Source organism: Aplidium turbinatum, chromosome 3 (assembly GCF_918807975.1).
Source record: "Aplidium turbinatum chromosome 3, kaAplTurb1.1, whole genome shotgun sequence".
NCBI classification, from domain to species: Eukaryota; Metazoa; Chordata; class Ascidiacea; order Aplousobranchia; family Polyclinidae; genus Aplidium; species Aplidium turbinatum.
This window is the reverse complement of record NC_137474.1, coordinates 26,647,042-26,674,065: the sequence shown is the minus strand read 5'-3', so window position 1 is coordinate 26,674,065 and position 27,024 is coordinate 26,647,042. Positions and strand designations below refer to the sequence as shown.

General features: G+C 37.5%; 1 protein-coding gene across 1 annotated transcript in view; it reads left to right on the top strand.

Moving 5' to 3' along the window:
* Positions 1–24,250, top strand: part of LOC145767214 (integrin beta-1-A-like) — a 62,137-nt gene extending 37,887 nt beyond the window's left edge. The window contains exons 14-20 of the mRNA XM_082578995.1: positions 8,343–8,530; positions 15,854–15,982; positions 16,394–16,521; positions 17,587–17,711; positions 18,361–18,527; positions 20,879–20,970; positions 22,811–24,250. Coding sequence (XP_082435121.1) covers positions 8,343–8,530; positions 15,854–15,982; positions 16,394–16,521; positions 17,587–17,711; positions 18,361–18,527; positions 20,879–20,944 — 803 coding nt within the window. The 3' untranslated portion in view covers positions 20,945–20,970; positions 22,811–24,250. The remainder of the gene's footprint in view (positions 1–8,342; positions 8,531–15,853; positions 15,983–16,393; positions 16,522–17,586; positions 17,712–18,360; positions 18,528–20,878; positions 20,971–22,810) is intronic.
* Positions 24,251–27,024: the final 2,774 nt, after the last annotated feature.

Below are 27,024 nucleotides of genomic sequence, written 5' to 3'. Positions count from 1 at the left end.
CGGCCTGTTCCTGAGATGATCTGGTGCGGTCTGGTATCTCATGCACCCCCAGAAGCTTTCATTTCTGCATTACCTTCATCATCAAAACTAACGCCAGATACATATACACAGCACTGTTCTGATGAAACATTTCCTCTCATTTTCAGAATCTTACCGGCCCAGTGAATTATTGCCAAATCAGGGGCCTGGAACTCATCTCTGATAATTAATTTGGGAGTGAGACGACCTATAGTCTTATTAGCCAGTATATGAGCTGTTGTGACTGATATTAGTATCTTTGTGGCGCCCGAGAGCTAATTTTCTCTGACGCAACGCACGTCACCGTGACGTCAGGTCGTATTCCAGAATCTTCCTTTCCAATCAACAAATACCGCGTACTTTCGGAATGCAGCTTTGTAATCAATCTTTGCATTGCGCCTGAATCGCAGTACCACTGTATTTCAGCGACTAGTGGATCCACCGTTGTATTACGTTAGATGATCGCATGTAGAATTGGCAATGCCTGTGGACGCGCCTCTCCAATTTAAACTAGAGTTCTTTTTTAAGCAACTGCAACCATGATCCTTCACTATACGATACTTACTATACTAGACTGCCATACTAGACTGCTATTCGACTATACTTACGAGACTGCTATATTGGACTTTACTATACTTTACTATACTGTTCGAGACGATTCGAGGTTTATTCAACTCAGACTCGCTGTTATTTCTGTTGGTAATCAAAGTTAAAGTTCTTTTAGTTCGGTGTTCTCATTTCGCTCTGTTTGGATTTCTGTTCCTCTGAAACTAGCAGTCAAGTTAATAAACAACGCAGTCAAGTTAATAAACAACGCAATCTTAAAGAATTCTATCTCGTGGTCAAATACTGTTCTGTCAACTAGTCAATAAAATATGCAGTGAAGAAGACTATCGTGTCCTGGTCATCCCTCGCCAGTTCTGATCTCGGTTCTGCCCAGGAATGTCGCCGTCAGCACGGACGGCTGCATATGAGCGCGCGTGCTAACTACCGCGTCCGCTACATCTTCGACTTGTATGCCGGACGCTTGAGCCACATAGCGAACATTGTTCTTTGCCGATAGCTCATCCAAGTCGATCAGATGTTAAAGGTATAGGTTAGGCGACATAATACCCATTTTCTTTTCCATTCAAGAGTTTTCCAGTTGTCACTGTCACTTTCTGTTTCTTCATCTGTACTTAAGTCCAGCTTCACGGTTTTCAGATTGTCAGCAACATCCTCTTTCTGTTTTCTTTCACCAGCTGCACTGTGTCGTTTTTCTCTAACTCAGTCCCGTCTCTTCTACAGAGCATCTCTGCCCAATGCGCAACCTACTTGATCTCTCTGGAGCTAATTTTTCAGATGTATCAAATCTATCTCCCAGTCAATAATACCGGAATGGATGAGAATTGATCGCGAAGTAGTTTTACATATATTCAGAGGATCTTTGAGCTTTTCTTCCATATCATGCAAACGTTTTTTTAAATGAATCACTAACTTATTATTCCTCTCACGTCTGGAATCAAGTTCTAGTTGATACCAAGTTTCATACAAATTCATCAGATGCCGGTCTATATCCGCATTTTTAACAATAACCTTACACGATTACTTCTCTGTTCCAGATTGTTTCTCGTTTTTCTTACCAAATACCTAACCCACGCCAAAATGATGTTTCCATACCTGGCGAATTTTCTCCCTTGCTATCACGATGGATTGGTTGATCGTTCTGTGACTTTCGTCTCTGAGGAACAACAGCCTAGCAAGAACGTCAGAGCTTTTAGGAAGCTTTGAAACACTTAGTCTTTCGCTAGTGTTCCCAATGAGGAAGAACTTTCTTTTTGGTTTTTGTGCCAGTGACCAGTGTGCTTCACTGGCCGTCTCATTCAGTGGGATTACTGATCTGAATCTTGTAACTTGCGTACGATCACTAGCTACTCTTCGAGTCACTGAGCTAATGATCATCTTCGTCGTGTAGAAGTAAAGCATTTACCCAGTTGGGAGAGTTCACTTTGGCTTTTCGAACTTTTTGGTCTGTCGTGGGGTACTCTGTTGCTGTCCATTAGTTAATAAGCAGATAGATTAGTAACTAAGTATACAGGCTATAGGCTATACTGTGGACTAGTTAGTAGATTTTCATCGGATGTGAAAGTACATGAGAAAGTACATGTTAAATTTTCCCTCATACTGATTGATATAATCACACCGACTAGAAAAGTTTATGCATAGCCTACATGCATGTCAAGGTTAAAATGACAATAAGATGCTCTTTTCATGTAAATGTGCAGTCCAAAACAGTGTGGTCACATCTATATGTCAAAATTCACTTTGCAAAATTGTTGTCGTAGAGCATATTTAACTCCAAATTTGTGTTCTGCAACCCCAAAAACCCCGTAATCGACATATTATATGATCACATTACGCCAGTTTAAGGCTGTAGACTTTCATAATATCTTATCTGGACGCCATTTTTTCAAAATGGCGGCAAAACCACAGTTTTGGCGGAAAAATTCTGAAACTCTACCAAAATACTTTTTAACAAAAGTGGAAACCCGTACTACATAGCCGCAATGATTTTTAAAAACTTTTTGAAAAATGGTACACCCTAATGGTCATGCAGAGAAGGTATTTGACAGATGCAGTGTAAGTAGTTGATTAAAGACATGCGATTATGTCTTGGCAAGACACTTAAATAGCATGACAAAAAAGGGCACCACTTTTCGAGTGTAATTGTACTTTTACTACTTGTACTTATCAAAAATACTTGGAAACCACAACTCCTGTCTACCTTACCTTACTTACAAAGACTACCTTACTTTGGCATACTGCAAGAGAATATGCTTTGCTCTCTTTGGGCCATTGCATTTAATTCATAGACAAACCTCACCAAGTCCATGTGCTGTGTGTCTTTCTTTTCACTTGATAAATACAAATAAGCATACTCGCTTGAAAATCAGGAAGCTTCACAGTTTTCAACAGCTTAATTTTTACCCTTTCACTACCTAGCTCCTACAAAGTAAGTATCTCAGGTTTAGTGTACCAAGTTTCTTGTGATGATTGCAATTTAATTTATGTTGGCCAAACAAAACGAGATCTCAAATCTCGCATTAATGAACACAAAAGAGCTTTCAAATATCAACGCCCTGAACATTCCGCTCCTTGCATGCATGCCATAACTTCAGATCATAAAATAACTTGGAGCAATTCTAAAATTCTAAAAGTTGAAAGTGATCATAAAAAGCGAATGTTTTCTGAAAGTTGGTTCACCAATCAAAAGCCTCATGTAATGAATCGCAATGATGGCATCTCTTTTCCCGCTATCTACAAAAAACTATTGTAAGTGCTGATTTGACGTTTTTTTAAATTGGTTTCATGCTGATTGTAAAACTGTGCAGTAGTGCGTACAATACTCGATTCATGACTCATGCCGTTCACTCTCCTATCTTGTTGTTATTTAAGTTTCTTGTTGATCGCAATTAAGTCCCCCTTTTTTCTAACTTATTTCAAACTTTGCGCGCGATAAGTTTTTGTCCAGAAGTTGAATTTTCATTTTGCATGTTTAGTTGTTTTCAGCAATATGTCCTGTGTTTTGCCATGCTAGACAGGTAGTCACTACCTGGTCTAGCCCCCTGAAGAAGTCAGTCGTGTCTGATTGACGAAACGTCGGAATAAAAGCAGATTGTCACTGTATACATCTTGTGATAGTTTAGCTTAATTTGCACCAGTAGAACATCTCATATCATTTAATTTAAAGTAGAAAAGGTTAATATTCGTTAGACAATATCCTACATATATGTTAACGGCCTTGTATGTTCAAGCTAATCACATGTCGCACCATGAGAAACAAACCACTTTTCAGATAAATTGAAAATTGCTGTAATGCTGTACCAAACTTTCACAATTCAATGGTTGGAAATGAACCTTTCAAAAGTTTTATTTTGCCACCTTGATTTGTTTATTATGCAAACGCGACTTTGCGTTGTGCAGGAAGATACAAATTTATATATTTATACAACATGCATGAGGGCTCTCGAGGTGTACGCTTCACTAAACTACCAGAAATAAATTATCAAACACTTTGTTAGTTCGACGATAAAAATTACTTGACTACACATGTAACCAAACACTTGAAATAACCTATTATATCCAAATAAGTATGATATATGGACTAAGTAAATATCATGTCAGACAGGGGTCGATCTTAACTTCTTTTTCACTAGCCCAGTGGTTCTCAAACTTTTTTTTGTTGCGACGCCTCTGGAAAAGTTTTCTAAACTTGCGACGCACCAGCAAATAAAAGTTAATGAGGAAACTTATTATTAAAGTTTTGTTTGTTGATACAACAACAAAAAGCAATGCATATTATTTAATGTGACGTGTGGGCTTGTTTGTTTTTACAAAGTTCATTAAATCTTGGGAGAATTTTTGAAATTGCCACCCGCATTTTTCTTTCAGTGTTTATTGGTGATCGAAATTTGCTTTTTATCACCGCCAAGGCAGAAAATCTTGCTTCACATAAATATGACGTGACATATGGGATAATAATTCGTAGTGCTTTCTTCACCAAAGCTGGATAATCGCCATTCATTGAAATCTAGAAATTTGCCGGATTTCCTGAATTAAACATCCTTTTCAGGGAATTGTCACAAGAAAGGTCAATGTAGGCTTCTTTTTCTTGTGCAGTAAAAGACAGTGGAGTAGGTTGGACGAAAGGATCACGAATCCATTCGTAGTTTGATAAATTTTTCGGGAAGTATTTAGCAAATTTCGACTCGAGCTTGGACAAATGTTGCCCAAATATGCTTCACAAATTTGAAAGCAGCGTCATACTTTTCTTTTCAAGCAAATTGGACAAGAAAGTGAAGTATCGAGAGCTTCCAGACAGGTTTGCTATATCTTCCTTCCACAATAGCAGCTTTTTAACGAATGCTGCAATTTTATCTGAAATGTCATTTTTATTCGGCTCTTGCATAGAAATGTTCAGTTTGGCGAAGATATCACACAAGTAAAGTAAGCCAATTTCAATAAGAGATTGTTCTGAGCTAAACAATCTGCAAGTGGATTATTTTCTTGCTGCAAAAAAAGCCTGAAGTTCATCCACCAATTCGTAGAAGCGTTCAAAGAATTTTCTAAGCGAAAGCCACTTGGATGAAAATTGAAAGAGCAAACTCCGATGCGCTGCATTCATTTCTCCACAAAGTTTTTTAAAACTCTTGACTTCAGTGGGCGTGTTTTAATGAAGTTAACAACTTTGATGACAACTGAAACTGCTAATCAAAGGATTAACCTCATCTTTATAAGATAAACTGAATTCAGCTACGAAACGAAACTCTTCTGCGACGCCCTTGGAAAATTGAAACGACGCACCAGGGCGTCGCGACGCACAGTTTGAGAACTACTGCACTAGCCCACCGGACTAGTTGCTCCCCGTTTTCACTAGCCCGCACGATTTTTCACTAGTCCGACCAGTTTACTGACTTTTCACTTGTCTGATGACGTAACATAAGTGTTTTGGCTTAGACTGAAACTAACTAAAGTAAAGGCTTTCAGATTTCAGTACGCACAAGAGAGCAACAATACGCACAAAAACACCTTCTCGTACTGCAGACGCAAACAATGCAATTTTATAACATAAAAAATAAATGTGGCATGCGGTGTGTGCTTACTATTTATTTATGTTGTAATATTACATTGTGTGCATCTGTAGTACGAGATGACACGCCACTCGCCAGGGTGGTACAATACATAATATTCGTTCACTGTCAAAAGAAGTGGACTATTAGATGGATTGCGTTTGGTTAGGCCTCTACCGTCAGACCTGTCTGGCTTGTTGAGTCAGCATAACTCTTTAGGTCACGGAGGCACACGAGCTCTTCAACTACGACAAGGTAGCAATCCAAAGAAGAGTGAAAAAAGCAAAAAAAAGTAGTCACGTGCTCAGTTGACCGACTTTGCAGCCTTCTTCGTGCAATTTCGCCTCTGGCAAGCAAATTTTTGCAGTATTTCAGAGTGACGTCGCCGATCGCCATTTTGTAAACCAAAACTTTTCACCGGCGAATATTTTCACTAGCCAATCGGACTAGTACTGCAACATTTCTACTAGTCCGCGCAAATTTTCACTAGCCATTGTCAGAAGGCTTTGTCAGTCCGAGGATAAAGATTCAAAACCAACCCACCAACGTAGCCTACTTTGTTTTTATACGTCACAAGAAAACCCATCATTTGCAGGAAAACCCATGAATTGCCTACATTAGCAGAATATGCAATAAAGTTTGTTTTCCAGCGGGTTTCAAATTAAAAAATATTAGGTTTACTGATGGATCAACGAAATTTTTTAACATTGTTGAACGAGCGATGTGGCTTTCAAGAAATAATGTTTGGGAGGTTGCTATGAGGCTAAAGTTCTTCAAAGAAATACATATCTTGCTCATCATGTAGATGTGCTCCTTGTAATGTTGGGTGACAAGGATGAAAGTGTCCCTGGTCGTCTAGCAGTGAATAAAATACTTTAGCCTTGTGTTATTCTGCAACAGGCAGTTGGACGACCATGTTACCTTGAAAGATGCTTTGAAATTGAAGGATCCCACTTGCTGCGCTGCTGCACTAAGCGGTAACATGGGGGGACACAAGAAGATGGTCCGCTGTTTGGGGCTTGGTACGACAGATACATGTAACTGAGCCCTTGTTGTAGCCCCACTTTACCATAGCAGGTTTAGTACGACCAACACCAGTTCGGAGTCGATTCAAGGTTTTCCACTTTTCCCGGGGGCGTTTGATCCCGTGGGAAGAGACCTTGATGGTGGAACTTTCATTTCCGCATGATTGGTCATTTTCGAATTGTTGTTTCCATTGCTCAAGCTTTGTCTCTTTTTTTGTTGAGATTAATTGCTGAACGTGTGCTAGGAAGCTTTTTCTTGATTTCAACCGTGTCTATGCATTAGTTTGTCCATAGAGAGGGTGTCTTTTATTGCATGTTTGCTTTAGCCTTTCGCCTTCACTGTTAACATCTCTTCTAATGTGTGGTGACTGGTGATGCAATTGCAATACCAGCAAGCAGATAAAGTTTGTTGATAATTGAAGACTTCAGACTTGCAGAAATATGGCAACAAGAATGGTTGAGTGCAGAGTTGTGTTTTGTTGAATGACAGGACCTGTTCCAAACAGGGCATGCATATTCTGCCTTGGAGTAGCCCAGAGCGAATGTGGTCATTCTGAGGGTTTGTGGGTTAGTGCCCTATCCAGAGTTGGTAAGCTTTCTCAAGATATTGTTTCTGGTGCTAATAGGGGTAAAAAGGGTCATTTCTGCCTGATAGGGTTTTCAGACCCTCATAAGATCTCTGATAATGGCACCACAACTCTCAAACTTGATTTGGTAGAAGCAAAGTTTTCAAGTATTACAAATAATCATGTTTTGGCGATTATTTTGATTGGTTTGGATGTCAGAAGCATTCACAAATTGAAAAAAAAAAACACCATTACGGGGCAAAATATTAAGATTGGTGACCTACCTAGCAACCATGCATCAAGAAATATTGTTTTTAATTGTTGAATTGTGTAAGATAGTTTAAAATAAGCTAGTATGGCACATTTGAGTTTTCCATTACATTTACAATTGAAGTTGAGGGGCTCTGAAAATAGCAAAAATTGCTGTATGCTACCACCACAAGACAAAAACGAGAGCTGTACTCGAAATTGAAATGGCCGCAATGGACGTGGGCCTTTGAGATATTGATCTAAAACTTAGCATTCTTTCGTTGTTTAGCCTAAGGCATAGTATGACAGATTTTAGCAAAATCTTAGAGGTATCGTTTTGGAGATATTTTCATATTGGCTGTTTTCATGTGGAATGACCTAATAAATATTTTTCATTTTTTCAAGCTCGATGTGAAGCCGGTAGAGTTCATTCCACTTTGGTAATGTTTTAGACAATTGATTTTTTTCTAGGAATATTACAAGTTTAATATACTGCCATGAGAAAATTATTTCATAAGAGGAGTTTGATGCACCCTAATGTAGGCTATATGTATGAATGGGAGTTTGAGTGATTTTAACAACAGGAATTACAGATTTTTTTAATAAAAATGAAAAAAGGAGACATTTTTTCTATTGTCTGTGGCAATCTTACGTTAGATTCCGTATGTAAAATCTATCTGAAAACAACCAAGTGCTTCATGAAAACACAAATGAAAGTATTTTGAAAAAACATTCTTTGAAAGTGCTAGCACCTTTCTCTCAGCTGCCAGGTGACGACATGTGGGCTAATGATGTCATAAATAGACAGTCATTAGGTCATTTTTTTTCCAAAACAGTTCGAATCATTTGTCATCACAGAAGGATGTCATCTCCAGGTAGCGACAAAGGAGTTTGCGAGAACTGCGATGGAAACGGGAAATGTAGATGCATCAATGGATGGACGCTGGACACTTCCATCGAGACGTGCACGTGCCTGGAGGAACTCTGTCGGGCGGATGGGGACAACGTGACATGCAGCGGCCAGGGAACTTGCAACTGCAATCGATGCGAATGCAACGATACGGTAGGCGGAGGGCGTGGTAACGCATCGATTGTTACATGCAAAAGCAGAACTTAATAACACCAAATAAATAACTTGAAGCAAGAAAATAAGATATAAATCATAAAGATGCCGCAAGAACGTTTGTGTCTCCTCCAGTACGGTACCTGGGTACTGTTCACCAGTGGCGTAGCGTGGCTATTGAAGGTGAAAGGCGTTTTAAGCGTTCTGTTAACGTTTTTTAACGTTTCTTTCATTAGTTTGTTTATTTATTCAATTCCTGTCATTTCTTTCATTGCATATAACCTATTATGATGAGCATGTTAGTGTTCTTTAAAGTCTAGTTGGTGATGACGTTGGTTTAAAGTCTAGTGGGCATGACGTTAAAACTGCAACCGGTGGAAAAGGCTCCAGTGTGGAAACTCTGGAGTTATGGGGAATATGGAGTTACCCCTTAGTTTTCCTTTACTCTCAGGTCTGCTCTGGCCCGTAGCAGTAGCACCTGTCAGGGCCCCAGCTATGGGTCAAATAACACCACTCTGGCTTGTCACCTAATTCAAACCTGGATGTGTGGCAACGTTATGGTCATCCTGCTGCATCTCATGCTTCATCCAATCGTCTTGACCATGTCTTGCCATTGGACCCTGAAACCTGAGACAAGAGAGTGAGGTTGGAGTTCTACGCAGCCCTCCCTCACTTAAAACAAAATCACGCTCAAGTCATGATTCTGGATCTGGCCATCTTCGGAAACGAAGGGCGAACATCAAAAAAAACAACATCAATTGGTGAATCTGCAGTAGTCGACTGATACACGTTAACTTATTGATAAACAAAGTTGAGAGTGCCATATTAGTTGGAAAATATAAGTTCATTCAATTTAAATTTAATAAACTTAAATTTGCCAATTTGGTTTGGTACTTTATACGTTTTTATGATTTTATCACACACTACTACAGGCCCTTTTGGATCGTTAGTGAAGTCAAGAAAAGATTTTAATGAAAAGTTTAGTGACGACGTTTTAGTTTGGAAATTTATCAATGTCTTGATTATTATTAAACAGATATTTCAAAAAAGCAAAAGTGCAGATTTTGTTCCAACCTTTAAAACTTAGACAGATTGTTGGTGCAGTGTTGTTTTTTTTTTAATTTTGTTTTAAAGAAAATAATAATACCAAAACGAGCCAAAAAGCGACTCACATCTCTAAGGGTGACCCATTTGATTGACGGGGCACTTATATTTAAGTTGATATGAAACTTTATTCATAAGCAAGTTTTGATCTACAACCTTCCAAATTTTACTCATTTCCAATCAATTTCACTGTAATACGCCTAAACCCTGGCCACTTTCCTTTTTCTAATATTTAGCTTCTTTGCAAAAATACTGGGTTATATGCAATAACTAATAATATGATAGCATACTCAAAAGGCATAGCACGAAAAATACTAGTAACAGACAAAAATGAAGACAAATGCGAAATTCCGCCAGGTCTTCTTGATTTTCTTGAATTCAGCAAACAGGTTTTGAAGGATGATTTATAGCCTATTGAAATTAGGCTACAGTTTCCTGCAGTACAATATAGCCACGAACATGGAGCGCTGACCATTCCACTTGCTAGTAGGCTTATGTAGCCCATGCCATAAATCTTGGATAAAACACATATTGAATCAGTGACGCTGGCATAGACAAAATTTTTGTCAATGGCGGAGAGAGGGGTGAAAATAAATTGCTTTGAGGCACGTTAAACAGAACCATGGTAAACCTCTTTTATTCTGCCGCAGAAACACACGCCCCAACTTGAGTCCCTTGATATGATATGAACAGCTATTGAGCAAACTGCAAACCTAGTGTGCGTTCAAAGCCTGCTAAAAAATAGTGAACGCTGGTAGAGTAGCATCAAAAGAGCACAGGGAGGCATGTACCCCCCAATCATTTGACGTGACAGTAACCTTCTTCAATTATGATGTGAAAAACAATTTCATAAGGTTGCTTTGGAAATTTTCTAAATTATAAAATGTCAGAGGTGTGGAGGGAGGGAGAGATGTATGGGGACCACAGTTACTTAAATTGCGCAATTCATGCACTTGAATCTTTTTTGTTTTAAAAAGTCGAATGCAAGATGTGATGTATTTGAACTGCTGTCTGGTTGAAGCCCTGCTTAATTGCTTACGTCATAATTGTATGTGTGTCTGTGCCTTTGGTAGTTCTGTCGCACTGCTGGTTTCATTTCAATTGTTCATCTGAAGTCGTAGAGTAGTGAGCAGTGGCAGTTATTTTGCAGAGCAGTTTGTTAAAGATTTTCATGTTAAGTTATAGCGTTTAATTCTGTAATAATTATGTTTATAATAAAATTAATTTGCGTTCTTCTGGTGACTATTTACTAGGTTACCTCGTGATGTTAAAGATGATAACTAGCTTTTTTTCCGACGTTTCGTCAGTCAGCACGACTGACTTTATCAAGGTGGCAAAAACAGGTTAATACAACCTGTTCAGCAACGATGGCACAACACAAAAACATACTGATAAAATGAGTAAAGTAAAGCAGCAAGAATCAGAATTAAAACACGCAACAAGATACCTAGAGGTTAAACTAAATGCAGTAAATGCCTAAAACCAGTAGGCTACTTCCCGCAGCGTAAATTTATCTATCTATTGGGCCACTGTCAAGAAACGTTGAAAAGACATCAGACAAGACAGAAAGCAATGGGATTAGCAATAACAATGGTAGAGAAGACGCACTGAGAATGGAAAAGGTGAAGCTAAAGTTAAAGTAATTTGTTGTACACAGAGGGGAAATTCTGACCATCTTTTTGGTTAAGAGCATGTTGTGCCTTCTGGTTTATGTACCATTTTTCTGTGAACAATCTTTTTGTATAATCCTTTTCAGTTTTAAGAATGGTGGCGTTGGTCCAAGTAATTTTATGGTCTGAGTTTATAGAGTGTTTGCAAAGAGCGGAATGCTCTGGACGTTGAAATTTAATAGCTCTTTGGTGCTCGTTGATTCTAGATTTAAGATCACGTTTTGTCTGTCCAATGTAGATTAAATCACAGTCATGACACGGAACTTGGTAGATCAATCCAGAAACTTCACCTTCTTTCATGGGGTCTTTAGCCGAGGGAAGGTATTTACCTATTGTCAGATAGGGTTTCATCGCAACCTTGATTCCTATGCCATAGAGGATACGCTGAATTTTGTCGGTTACCCCCCTTATGTAAGGAAGACAAGTAAAAGATTTATAAGGAGGAAGCGAAGGTTTCGGTTTGGGTCGCTGTATGCAAGCAAGTTTTCGTGGAAATCCGTTGAGCATTAAAGTGTTGTGAATGTTTTTCTTGTGGTGTGAACGTTCAGAATCATCCGTTATGTGTGTGTCCAGTCCAAAGTCCAGTCCAAACACTCTATAAACTCAGACCATAAAATTACTTGGACCAACGCCACCATTCTTAAAACTGAAAAGGATTATACAAAAAGATTGTTCACAGAAAAATGGTACATAAACCAGAAGGCACAACATGCTCTTAACCAAAAAGATGGTCAGAATTTCCCCTCTGTGTACAACAAATTACTTTAACTTTAGCTTCACCTTTTCCATTCTCAGTGCGTCTTCTCTACCATTGTTATTGCTAATCCCATTGCTTTCTGTCTTGTCTGATGTCTTTTCAACGTTTCTTGACAGTGGCCCAATAGATAGATAAATTTACGCTGCGGGAAGTAGCCTACTGGTTTTAGGCATTTACTGCATTTAGTTTAACCTCTAGGTATCTTGTTGCGTGTTTTAATTCTGATTCTTGCTGCTTTACTTTACTCATTTTATCAGTATGTTTTTGTGTTGTGCCATCGTTGCTGAACAGGTTGTATTAACCTGTTTTTGCCACCTTGATAAAGTCAGTCGTGCTGACTGACGAAACGTCGGAAAAAAAGCTAGTTATCATCTTTAACATCACGAGGTAACCTAGTAAATAGTCACCAGAAGAACGCAAATTAATTTTATTATCAAATGCCTGGTGAACAGTCTCTCTCTGTTTTTACTACAATTATGTTTATGATAGTTCAATTAATATTCTATTTGAATTTAGACATAGCAATGGTTCAATGAATTAAAATCTTCTTAAGGTCTATGAATATTTATCAATACATTCATCACACAAGACAAGAAATAGCACTGACATGCCATAATACTGTACGTCACTAATGAAGTTGGTGTTTTTTAAAAAAATTGTGACCAACCAAGTATTTACAAAGCGCATTTGTGACACCATTATTGTCTTTCGGTCACATCAGAGTTTTGATTATTAGCGTCTTTAAAGTTGTCAGCTGAAGTTAACAAGTTAATTTATTAGTGCAGTAAAGGTTTTCTGTTATTCTACGTACAAACTTAACCAATGTTACGAAAAAAAAGCATTTCTATGCGTTTCAGCATTGTAATAATGTTTGCCTTCTGTAGTAATGGGTCAACTGTATCCATTTAGGCCTTTAGGGGGATATCTGAACTTTTGTATCGTTTCATTGCCATGATGGCTTTTTTACTTCAAATACTAACTTATCTACTTTTCTTTATTACTTATCAGCTGAAATTATAAACCTAATTATTTTGTCTACATCGAGTTTAAGAAAGACATAACTTTTTGTTGTGATAACAGCAATTACGTATAGGTTAGGCCAGTGGTTCTCTACCTTTTTAGGATTACAGCACCCTAAAAAGAGATTATTTTATGGCACCCCATGGCAGACCCACGATCTTTTACTTCAAATGCAGCAGGTTGTTGCAAAAAACTTTAACCGTTTCATACCAAAGAACTTGAAAAATGGTAGTCACAGCTTCTCTGCTTGACTTTCAGCTTTAAAGCAATGCAATGTGAAGAAAAGTAGCCAAGTTCGCTTGTTATGCCTTCAGGAAAAGTAATTAATAAGAACACTTTTATAAATCAATATAATAATATTAATACTTCAATTTTACTTGAAGATTGAATGCCACTTTGAAACGGCACTTTATTAATTTAAAAAAAGTTATTTTAAAGGGTTTAACATGTATCATTGTATCATGTATGTCGGCTGCATTCTGCATGTAGCCGAGTGGTGAGAGGCCTGGAACGGCAATCGAAAGGGTGCCGGTTCGACACCGCTCAAGAGCATGCAGCTGTGTCTTTGGCAGGACACTTAAAGGCATGCCTGAAGGTGGACATGAAGATTCGCTTCCTTGCCTTCCCGTCCACTTAATCTAAATCTTCAACCACCCGGTGCAAGCCTGGATACGACAAACAAAAACATGTACCGGTACCACACAAAAAAATATATCATAATTAAAATAAAGTAAATTCCAACGTTTTCGACACGTACACGTGTCCTCATCAGGAATTACAAATCAGCAATATAGGCTACATAAAAATGAAAATTAAACAATAAATACTACTAATACTTCAAATGTCAATGCCAAGCAAAAAGCCAAGCAAAGCAAATTACATCAAATATAGTTACTAACTTACTCTCTAAAACTTCTACAGCCTGTTTCACCAAGGGGATCATCAAAAGGTTCTGAAAAATATGCAAAAGCAATAAATCGGTAATACCTGAAAAGATATTTAATACTATAACCTATATTTAAATTAAAGTTATAGTATTAAATATCATTTCAGGTATTACTGCTTTTGCATATTTTTCTGGACATTCTGATGATCCCCTTTTTAGGGTGAAACAGGCTGTGTAGAGGTTGTAGAGAGTAGTAACTATAGGCCTACTTGATGTAAAATAAAAATTATAAGATAAATCTGATGATACAATTTTGGTAGAGAGGTGATTTTGTTGAGGTGATAAAATAGAAATTACGAACGTTTTCGGCCATAGGCCTACTCATGTTAGCCCTTTTCAAGTAACCAACTGAATGATATTCTTTATAAATTGAAATAACAGATCTGATCTTCACACACAAACATCGAAACGCATAAGAATTAAACGGCAAGGCAGAGGAGAGGCAAAATCACATGACGCTTAATTGCCTAAGAAAAACTCAAATCAATGACGCAAAAGTTGGGCAGAGGTCAATGATCGCCATCTTCTCCATACTGTAGTCTTTGACGCACAACAGTTCACACGTCAACGCCTGCCTTTCAGGCACCATTTTTCTCGACACGTTGTGGCGCTTCATGAAGATCTCTTCGACCTTATGAAGTCATGGAGAAACTGCTGGGAAACCATCTCACGGCCCGACCAGTTCCAAGTTACACCATACACTAAAGTACCACCTGGCTCAGACCTGCCAAGAAAAAATGGGTGACTTTGAATCGCCTCCGTACTTATGTTGGTCGCTTCAAACAGAACATGTTTTCCTTGGGTTTCTGTGACTCACCAGCCTGTGTTTGTGGTGACTGTCAACCAGCACAGCATATCATAAATCGCTGTGCAGTGTTTCGATCTGCAAATCATGTGGATCTCATAGACCCTGAAATGAAGACATTGCACTGGTTGCAACAATAATTGGGAGATGTTGCCTGAATTGCTGCCTCATAAGCAAGAAGAAGATATCATATCAAATAAATTGATGTGACATGAAATATTAGACTCTCTGTGCAAATCAAGCATGTGTTTGAAACTTTCTAAAAATGTGAACACCCAAAAAATGGTTACTGTACGGTCTCTTCACTCAGGAGCAGCTTTCTGGTTTTTCCATGCCTGCCAAACAGTGGACGTTTGTACAATGGGATTGATTGCTGATTAAATTGCACCAGCAAGTGCTTCACTTGTTAATGCAACACCCAACTAGAGAGCGAATCAAAACTAAGCGAACCAAGATCACCAGTAATGGAAAAATAGTACAAAAATTTGGTTGAAAACGTTTTTTTATAGGCTATTGTAATCCTTTCTGTGGTAGCATGAACAGTGAAGACTGAACCTTATTTTTGATCCTCTCTGTTTCGCACAGCTCTGAGAGCAGCGTTGGATACAGAGCTATATAAATAAAACAATGAAAACTATTAATACTACAAAAAGTGCTCAATGCCAAGCAAAAAGGCAAAGCAGAGCGAATTAAATCAAATGTAGTTATTACTATCTGAAGCCTTTACAAATTGTTTCACCTAACGGATCATCAGAAGGTCTTATTCAAATAGAATTATTGATTTTTTTGAATTTTTGAAATTCTATTTGAATAAGACCTTCTGATGATCCGTTAGGTGAAACAATTTGTAAAGGCTTCAGATAGTAATAACTACATTTGATTTGAGCTATATAAATACATTATTACGATTTCTGGTGAATAGATAGACCGTAATGATTACAAACGCCGTTAAAGTTTAAGCAGTTTTTACGCTAACCATTGTCCGATGATCACGTGTCATGTTGACACTTCTCTCTTTTAGAGCATCTACCGAGGTGAACATTGTGAAATATGCGTCAGTCCAGTGTGCAGGGGGGCGCGGCAGGGTTGCGAGGTGGATTCGACGGACAGTTGCGCAAGGTGCATCAACAACGCACAAAAACAGAGAGTGGTAAGTTATTTATCGATTCAACTCTTCCAGAGCAAAATAGTTATTGGAAACATGTATGAGAAATAGGTGGGGTTGAAGGAGATGTCTCACTGATAACCTGGATTTTGCCTAACTACGTGCAAGGATTCGCAGCGGCTCATCCTGCGTTATTACGACTAACGTGAGCCTCATGTTTGTCATTTAATGAACGGTTGCACTCAACAAAGGTGAAGATAGATTATGTTACAATCTCAATCTTTGCTTTGCTTCGACAAAGTTAAAGTGTTCTGTGTGTTTACATCGCACTAATAATATAGCCTAAATGCACATGCTTCTGGACTATCAGTGCTTTCACACGCACGGGCTTATTGCTGCAATGGGCGCGATTAGTAAGTTGAAGCTGATGTGGGGTGACTTTGGGTTTTTGTTTAGAGAGTCGACGAGAGATGCAGCGGAACGTGCAGTGGGGTCAAACACAAACTCGTCCCAAGGCTTCCTGACTGCAACAATTGCGATGACCAGGAGTGCCCGGACTTCAATTTATGCAGGGCAATGATTGAGTAAGTGCCTACTGAAATCCTGATCATTCTCACACTAACCCAAGCAAGTCGTTCAATACATGGTTTGTTGTAGACTAGGTTTACAAAACATTACCATCTCTTATTCTCTTTACTTAAAAAAGTTGCTCATCCAAGCCTTTTATACCAAACCCGCAGTGTTTGAGAGCCGCAAAGTTTTCTAAGATGAGAATATGCAAAAATAAATAAAATCAATCAGTTTGTTTAATCAGACGCTGCTGGTATTTGTCGTATAAACGACAAGTTGAAACGTACAGAAGTCCGAGTCAGATCTGAAGTAGCCGTTAGTAAGCTTTCACGATATTTAGATTTCACATTAGGCTTATCTATTTAATCATGAAATATAAAGATGCACAACTGTGCGTCGTAATAAACACAGAAAAATGCTGTCCCATATTTGAATTTTCTTTAGCTTGGGATAATTATTTTCTGGCACTTGTTTCCAGAAATCTATACTTAATTAATCGAATGGCTGTTATGAGACATTACCCTTTCAATTTTTTTTTCTATTCTAAGAGTGTGATTTCAGACGTTAGAAGTTAATGAGTGTATGGTAAAATATTCAGGGACTGAAACCTGTCATCATAACGATGATGATGAAACCTGTCACTGATTACATTAACATAAAAGGGATCCGCAAAGAAAGCAAAATATTGTCTCAGAGCTTTAGGCTAAATCTTTATCTTGTAGGCCTACGCAGCGAATATTTCTGTTATGTTTCATTCTATTCAGTCAAGTAGATTATTCAAACATACGTTATATGACAAACCAAATTATTACTTCATAAATGAGTTACGGTTTAGATTTATTCAGGGTCAACGCAGAAAAATGGATTACGCAGCCATCCAGTATGTAATTAACAGGACTCCTCTTGAGCCAAGGCCGCCGTTGCTCAACTCATCGCAATTCATTTGTGTTTGCAATGATGGATTGTCATCTGTTCATATCAAACTATACAATCCAAACTTTTTCGTTCTCAGCTTGTTTGCTTGGAAATCAACTAGTTGATCGAGTAACCTACAGTAATTCGATGACGTAATTTTACAGGATAAATTTTCAAGTTGCAGAGTGCTCTGCGCCATCTAATGACAGTGAATGCAGGCTTTTTTATAAAGTTGTTTGGGCTGACAACGACTACCTTTTGCTTGTCAAGGAATTCATCAGATCTGAAGGTTGGTTATTAATGGTTCTTATCAAGTAATGATAAGGCGATATCAATAGGACAGGCAATAAAACAGGTCAACAAAGCAACCCGTACTGTCACTAGCTTGGTTCATTGTAGGCTTGGCAAGATAAATTGGGCGCTTGATACTCTTGTCCTCAGAGCATAGACGTACGAATCAATTGTGTGTCTTTTAATTGCGCTTTTTCAAAGTTGCAAGCTTACATTGGTTTTATATTGAAATATAGGCTACAGCTTTAAAATGTCTTCAGCCAAGACGTTTGTGGGACCATCACCAATAGCCCGAAAGCTTTGTGAGTTCATAGTCCGTATTACGAGATCAAGAAAACATAAGAGGACATCTGGCAGATGAAATGTCAGTGGTTGACAGTTATCAGCAAAATAGAACTGTTGTTTTTTTTTGTTTGACTAGAGATAAAAAAGACATAAACTAAGATTTCGCCGTCTACTGTGGAACAATGGGGTTTCTCATTTTTATAATAGCTTCTGTAAAAGCGCATGCAGGCTATAAATGAATGACACACCCAAACAGTCATTTATTAAAAAGATGAGCCAATAAGTTTTAATCATTTCACCCTGATATATCGCCCATCGACAACGATGTTCAAGCACCCTACTAATCTACTTTGTCTGTTTAGATTGTTTTCAATCGGTCAATCTATTGCCGATAGTACTTCCGATAGTGGGCGGTATAGTGCTTCTAGGCATCATAGCCTTGATTTTATGGAAGATCTATCAAACAATACGAGACAAAAGGGAATGGCAGAATTTTGAAAACGAAATGAAGGAGTCCAAATGGACAAAGGTTACCTAAGCTGTTTGCTAGATATGAAATCAAAAACAATTTGAGCAAATAGGCAGGCAAGAAGCACCAACAAATCTTATGGTTTTCTAGACCAGGGCTTCCCAAACTGGGGGTCGCGTAACGAACTTCAGGGGTCGAAGAGAGTGTGCCAATTTTACTCAAAGTACTGCATATTAACACTTCTGTTCAAGTTATTCAAGTTACCGGTACAGTCAAGTTATTAACTGTAAGACTACCGGTAATCAAACAAGTTGAAAGTAACGCACCCAGTACGTGTATTGTTGAAAATTGGTGTGGTAAAACGGAATCGGACTTTCAAAGCCCAAATTGCAATGTGAAGTAAGGTGGCTTTAAAAAGTTGAAGCTAAAAAGGTTATTAGTGTTTAAAATTGAAGTCGTGATTTTTCTAACGAAAAAAAATGCAGACTTTGCCTACCATTTTCGCAATGACATCTGGTTCTTGAAATTGAGCTATTTATCAGATTTTCTTAAAAAACTAAACGAATTTAATTTGTCCCTCCATAGAGAAAACACCTATGTTTTTACATTTGTTTTACATTGAAATCTAAAATTAAAGCGTTCTTCAACACATTAAACGCCTGGAAACAAGAGGTTGAAAATGATTCATTTAAAATGTTCTCATTTACTGAAAAGTTTTTAGTTAACAATGATGTGAAATGAAATGTTATTAAGCCTTTGGTAATAAAACGTTTGTCAAATCTTTTGACAGTTTCAGAAGTATTTTTTTCCAGAATTGGACAATACCAATTTATATTGAATCCAAAACCTATTTGCAACGCAAAAACAAAGTGGCTAACCTATCGAGCACTTCTCTTTGGAAGATATTACTGATCTATTTTCTGACTTGAAGTTTAAATTTTGTGGAAATTTATAAATTTTATGCAAAAAATCTTCGCACGTTTTGGCTTAAAGCTAGAGCGGAATATCTACCTTGACCTGATTCAGCAATATGCCTAACCGCACTCCTGTCGTTTGTTTTGACGTATTTGTCTTGAAAATTTCCAGCAGAGGAAACTGAGACAAATGCTGGGTACCTGTTGGGAGGATCGTCTCATCAATGACGCACTTACAAAGATCAGTTAAAGTTTCTCTCAACACAGCAAACATTGATCTAGAATAGTGGGAACAACTTGCTAGTGATAAGTCAATCTGGAAGAAGAAAACGAGGGAAGGCACGGAATATTTCCAAAAAAAAAACAGGATACAGTACTACAAAAGGTTCAAAAAGAAATAAAACATTAGAAAAAAGCTAATATAACCACGTTCCCAACTCTCCATACAATGTGACTTTTGGCCACGTCTTTTCCACTGAAGAGTAGGCTTCTAAAGCCACATCCGACTGGAAATAAAACCAATGCTCGGACACGAGCTGAAGCCTACGACGACAATTTGTGCGAGTCAGCGTTTTTAACGTTCATGAACAGACACCATCAAAACTAAGCAACATTGAAACCGTCTTGGGACCAGCATTAGCTAATTGAACCACGGCTGGACTTGCTTTGTAGCAAAAAAACGGTGGCATCCATCACACTCATATCCATCTGAATAAATGAGTTTGGTTCTTTGTTTTATTTCCAGTAGGCTGCGTGTAAACTGTAAAGTAACAGTCATTGATCGAGTACCTTTAGCTTGTTTCAAGCTTTCATTTGAAAACCTTTTCATCAATATCACAAATGTAGGCTATTTTTCGCACTATTTATCATTTTAACCGTGAAGGGTCGAGAAAAGTTCTAGGAGATTAAAAGGGGTCGCGAGCAAAAAAGTTTGGGAAGCCCTGTTCTAGGCAATGTGCCTCATGTATAAAAACACATCAATGTTAAAATTTAAATAAACAGTTTAAAACAATGCACAGGTAAATACTAAAGCAAAGTATGTGATACAAACAATAGCCTAAAGTATGACGTCCGTACGAATAGTTCAGTATTGTGATATGTCAGTAAATGTTGGATTGTTTGACAGATAGGCTACGCATGATTTTATAAACTATAACTAATAAAATGAACTGCAATGAGGCTGTTTAAAGAAATAAATTTGTTTTGTGCTCTCGTTTAAGGGCTCGTCCAATAATTCACCAACTTTCAGCTCATTGCGACCAGGAATCCCTCGCTGTAACGTGGCATAGCTACCTTAAAATCTCAAACTTTTCCTCGTTAATGGAAAGTTGTTGTCATGTAGGCTACTATTTTCTCATCTCATCAAGTCCTACTTTCTCATCAAGTGCTTTCAAATTTGTAGCTTGCTTGCATACACACCAGTTAGGTCATGTTGAAGACATAATCACAACATTTTAACAGTAGCCTAATCATAAATCTATGGTTTGTCTTGTTAAGGGCCAGAATCCAATTTTTGAAAAACCATCTTCACGTTTCGAGAACCCGACATTCCACGGAAACTGAACAAATTTATTTCATCTCATACAAAAGTGAGACCTTATGTTATCTGAATCTGACCAGCATTTTATTTTTTACTCTATTGTTGCTAACATGATTTCTTAGATGTGTGCCATGTGATGGTGTAGCAGGTATTTGTTGTAGTGTAAAAGCTTCCGCTCGCTGGTTGACGATGGATGGGAGGGCCAGGAAGTCAACCTTTATTAAGTGTCATGCCAAAACTGCAGTCGCGTGCTCATTTTGTAGTTGTTGGATGCGTTGAGCCTCTGGTTCTGGAAGTCTATTAGATTATTATTTTAAGTATAAGTACAGTACTTTAATTACAAATTAAATTATACAGCAATACATGCTATTAATACTACAAAAAGTGCTAAATGCCAAGCAGAGCGAATTAAATCAAATATAGTTATTAGTCTTTAAACCCTTGACAGTCTGTTTCACCTAAAAGGAGGATCATCAGAATGATGATCCTCCTTTTAGGATGAAACAGGCTGTCTAGGGTTTAGAGACTAATAACTAGGGCAACCAATTTTTTGACCTAAAAACTTGAAATTTTGACTTTATAATTTACAAACTTTGACCTAATTTTGACCAATAGCTTTCTGCGTTTGCAACCCAAATGTGAAATACAAAGCATATTAGAAATCAAGCCGTTAGGTAAGGATATCTTCTTTTTCTAATAAAATAAAAGAAAAATGTGGAAGACTCAACGATACCACAGCTAACGAACAGGTAGGCCTACTGGAAGTAACTCGAAAAAATGCAAAAGATAAATATAGAGTGTCCTTAAATATCCCGAATTACTAGGAGAGTTCTGCAGTATTATACTTCAACATCAAGTAATTTTTCATATTATCGCCTTTGAAGTTCCTGCCTTCTGTTATTCACCTTTAGAGATTGGGGTAAACTCAGAAGCGTAATCAAGCAGTCTACTACAAACTTTAGAAGAATTTGATTGTTTAACCTTAGGCATAATTATAGGCTAGCTAAAGACAAATTTGAGAACATCAGGAAGCTAAAACTCAATACTATATCATCTATATGTAGCCTATAATGGTTTGACCATTCATCTAACCAAGAACAAAGACCACATTATCTGCCTTCCACGCCTATAGCCCACTTAATATTCAATCATCAGTAGTGGGTGAAACAAGATTATTACCTCAGAAATGGCAACAAATGGATTATTATGTCAGAATAGCAAAAGAAATTGCAACAAAAAATCAGTATCTGTGTAGCTTTAATGAAATATCAATAGAGAGAAGAAAACTCCGTTAAAAGAAAATTTTGACCTAACTATAAATTTTTACTTAATAACTTTAAAACCTCTCTTCGTGTCAGCCTGAAATTTAGTTTATGGACGTTTTGTAAACTTTGAACAAGGCAGAAAAAATTTGACTTTTGGTTGCCCTACTAATAACTATATTTGATTTGATATTAAATTATAGATATATTATTACTATATTAATTTAATAGCTTGTTTAATTCTTAAAAATGAGGCCGGTAGACTGTTGCTGCGTTGTTAAACAAGGCACATTATTGATTTGAGACAGTCAACTGCTTCAAGCAGGCGGTTTACTTGGGTTAGGTTCGCATGGTTTCCCTGTAGCTGAAAGGTTTTATTTGACGGATTATTACTTCGTTAGATTTCATTAGTTCTTATCTCATTGGTTTGATCAGTTTTTTACACCTGTCTTTAAGCGTGCCTAGTTGTAAAAAATTCTGTTGGCAATTATTGTACAACACTTCAATAAGCGTATGAAATAATGTACCGGTAAGTGGATGCGCTTCAGTAGCTTACATAACAAGCCTGTTACTCTACCTGTCTGCAACTGTGCATGTATCAACTAGGAACTTCAACTCTTATTACAGATTATTGTGCATGGGTCAACAGCAGAATTTTTCTGATCAACGAGATTTACAAAACAATTTTATCCTTCTCTAATTCTCTTGGCTTGGACTAACTTTTGGAACCTTAATGACTTCATATGAACGACACTTTTTAGTAGACACGCTTTGAGCTACATGTCATCTTTTTACTCATTTTGTCTGGGTTGTTTTTGGTAGAGTTGTTTGAAAGGAAAGTGTTTTGAAATTTTGAAAAAACTTCGCTTCATCTCGAACCAAAGTTTCTTGTCTTGGTTTAGTTTTGAAATAATTTTTTTAGTGAGAACGTTTGTTTTCACTATCTCGCATTCGAAAATAAGGCAAACGTACAAAAATCTCAGAAAGTGTAAAACATTCATTTTTTATCTTCCAATAGTTTTAAATAGCATTGTCGTAACTTTCACACGCCATGTCTCAAAAACATAACTAATTTTAGATGCATTTTTAAGCAATTGGAAATTATTTGAAATATGAGTAATAAAGTTGTGTGGTGGGGAATTTTGTTCGAAAAAAATTTAATTTTGAACATCTTTATTTTGCAGCCCTCGTTTCTTTATATTTCGCTTACAATTTCTTTTCGTTTTCTTATCAGGACTATCGCATATGAAGCTTTAGTAACGTGGGTTGAAGTGTTCAACCGCCACTTGTTTTATTGGTTGTAATAATGGGATGTAAATGTTTTGTCATAAGCGAGGACTGTGTTGTTTCTATGTTTATTGTCTTTGTATGCTCATATTTGAAAAAATCTGCTCTATTCAAATCAAGCAAGGGAGTGGAGAAATATGATTTAAATGTAGCGTAATGATTTTATCATTTTTTGATTGTCTCATCTCTGAGAATTAATAATTGCTGTTTAGAAACAAAGCCATGATGATAGCATTCTCGAAAGTAATATCCTATTGTGTCAGTTGTTGATTACATATGAAAATGATTAACTCATAAGCTCGATTTTATACCGTCTGAACCTACTGAATCGAAAGCAAATGGTTGCTACCAGTTCTCCTTCACCACCATGATACATAAAGTTTCATTATTTTTATGTATCAGTTTGTAAATCATTAGAGTACTATTCTCAGAAGAAATTTGCACTATTGTAAGTTGCTCGCATGTGAATTGTTATTGATGGCCATGTGGCCTTGACAGAAATTTCCAACTAACAGAAGTTATATCGCAATATCATATCTACAACGTACAGGTTTGAAATATTTTATAGTTATGACATTGATTTCAGTTATTCATACAACGATTGTATCAATATATGAGGAAGCTTGTCTGCTAGATGAAGGGACTTACTGTACAAAGACTCATTTGTCATTCCGCGCATGTCTGTTGATTTGTTATGCTCCACTGTTTAAATAACAATAAAGTTCTTCTTGAATATTGCAATGTTCTTTACACTTTTATAAACAATAAACTGGGCGTAGTTTCAAACACGTATGCTAAGTTATGAGTTTGTAGTTAGATCCCAAGAAATCTCTTACTTATGCAGCCACTGAAGACCAAAAGGTATTTGATTCAATGATGGTGAATCTACATTTTCTCTTCTGCTAAAGTGTAGACTGTTAGACCAATGGGTTAAGGTAGCCTAAAGTGTTCATTTCTTTAGTTTGTCCTCAAAACATTGCGACCGCTCGAAATGACAAGCACAGTGCAGCTACCCAGCTAGAAAGCTACGTATATTACACGTTGATTTTTGGTTGATGTTAGGTAGTATGGTATCTTAGGTAGAATTCAGGTGTTATTAAGGAGTTTGTGTACACCAACACAAATTCACTTGTTTAAAAAACATTTTTTTAGAGACAAATTTTAGCTATCATTTAGTATGACTAGTGTGTAAATATGATTCTAGAAGTTTTATCAGGGATTATTTTTTGAATATAACTCTTGCAAAAATAACACGTGTTTTCCACGTATATTACACGTGTTCAAAATCCTATGATTATTTGACTAATTTTTAAGGTATATAAGGTAAAATCACACCCAGAAGAGGGCATACAAAAGAGAAAAAATGTTTACCCGAGCAGAAGGATGTTTTACCGGAATTTTTTGTATGTTGATTATATGTTGTTTCCACGTGTATTGCACGTTTCCATCTGTTGAAAAGTAACACGTGTTTTCCACGTATATTAAACGTGTTGAAGTTCTTTCGTTCATTTGGGCAATTTTTAATCTGTGTTAGGTAAAACTACCTCCCAAGGACGGTATAAACAGAAAGAATTCTCCACTCAAGTGGATTGGTGTGGATTGGAAAATCAACCACGCTCCTCCGCATTTTTTAGGGTATAATAAGTTAGATTATGTGTTTTTGTAGGTGTCTTTACACGTTTTTATTACGTTATGTAAAAAGGAAACTTCATGACATTTTTTAGTCGCAAATTAATGTGATCTTTTAACGATAGTTCTTAGTGTAAATTTAAGTGGTCTCGCTTACTGATATTAAACAATTACTTACTAAGGTTTGGTACGGTAGCCACTTTAACAAGTCGAAATTCTGCCACTAAAAATGACTAGAATGAAACCGCCAACCAATCATAAGCTCCGGTTTAAGTGACGTAAAAATGGCGAAAAGAAGATGATAGAAAGCAAATTAAGTGATGGATTTTTTGTCAGCTGGTTGGTTTAGGGGTTTTGTCAGCTGGTTGGCTTTCATTGACGCGGGTTCGATTCCCACCACTGCTATTGCTCTTTTTCTTCTCTAATTCCAAATAAAGTTTAAAACAAGCGTTAACTCTCCGAATGAGTGCTAGAAGGGTCACAATTGGACAGTAGCCTCTTATAACAATATGTGTTATACAAATGTGTTAAATAAATACAAACGTGTTAAATTGTTGATTTCAGATACGGTACGCGGAAATTAGGTAGAATGCGGGTGTAAAACACGTAAAATCCACCACCAGATATACGTGTAATGCACGTGAAATAGTGTCTACACATATGCGTGTATTATACGTGAAAATTAACGTATAATACACGACCCAAGGCACGTAGAATCTACGTGTCAGATACGAGGAAATTAGGTGTAATGCGGGTGTAAAACACGTAAAATCCACCACCAAATATACGTGTAATGCACGTGAAATAGTGTCTACACATATGCGTGTATTATACGTGAAAATTAACGTATAATACACGACACAAGGTACGTAGAATCTACGTGTCAGATACGAGGAAATTAGGTGTAATGCGGGTGTAAAACACGTAAAATCCACCACCAAATATACGTGGTAAACACGTGTATTAGTGTTGTCAGATACGAGGAAATTAGGTGTAATGCGGGCGTAAAACACGTAAAATCCACCGCCAAATATACGTGTAATGCACGTGAAATAGTGTCTACACATATGCGTGTATTATACGTGAAAATTAACGTATAATACACGACCCAAGGTACGTAGAATCTACGTGTAATACACGTGAAATTTCTAGCTGGGTACATATCATGCTGTTTCTTGTCATTTCAACATTTTGCTCACAGACCTACATAATCCACAACATGATGTTGTGAGAGCAAAAACGTTCTGCTTGACTGGTTACTCATTTGCTGTTGCTTTGGCTTATCATTGGCCATTTTTTTGGGTGTTCACTTTTTTCAACAACTTTATAGTCTACTTGGGATGTAGGGGTTTTCATGAGAAGTAGCACCTCTGTTCCTGCCGGTCGCACATCCCTGATGTGAGTAGAGAATTTTGGTCCTCTACTGAAATCCTAAGTCTCACTTATGGCTCTACGTAGTTGGTAATGCACACCACGGCCACACTCTGGTAACGGCTCGACTGCCAGACTAAACTAAGTGAGGTGCATCTCTAAATGGTTTGCGTTTGGCATGTGTTATTGGGAAGTCAATTCCATGAAGTGCATGAAGACTGGATCGGCTGGAGAGGCAAATGAACTCATTAATCAGGTCAATGGCTCTAAGGGCGTAACAGCAAAGCGATGTGGCTCGCTAGGGCGTAGGCTACTCTTGACAAAGTGAGTAACTGCCAGTCACCTAGCAAGAGATTAGAGCCTCATCGAGTATTTTTATCCGTAGTCTACAATGAACGTCAGTAACAATGAAGTGAGATATAAGGATTGATCCATGACCCTCGCAGAGACATCCTTCAATTGCTACAGGGAAGGAGCATCTCCATCTACCAGTATGGACAACTATGGTGACCACACATGCCCATTGCCCAAAGGCATATGGACGGCATGAGCCT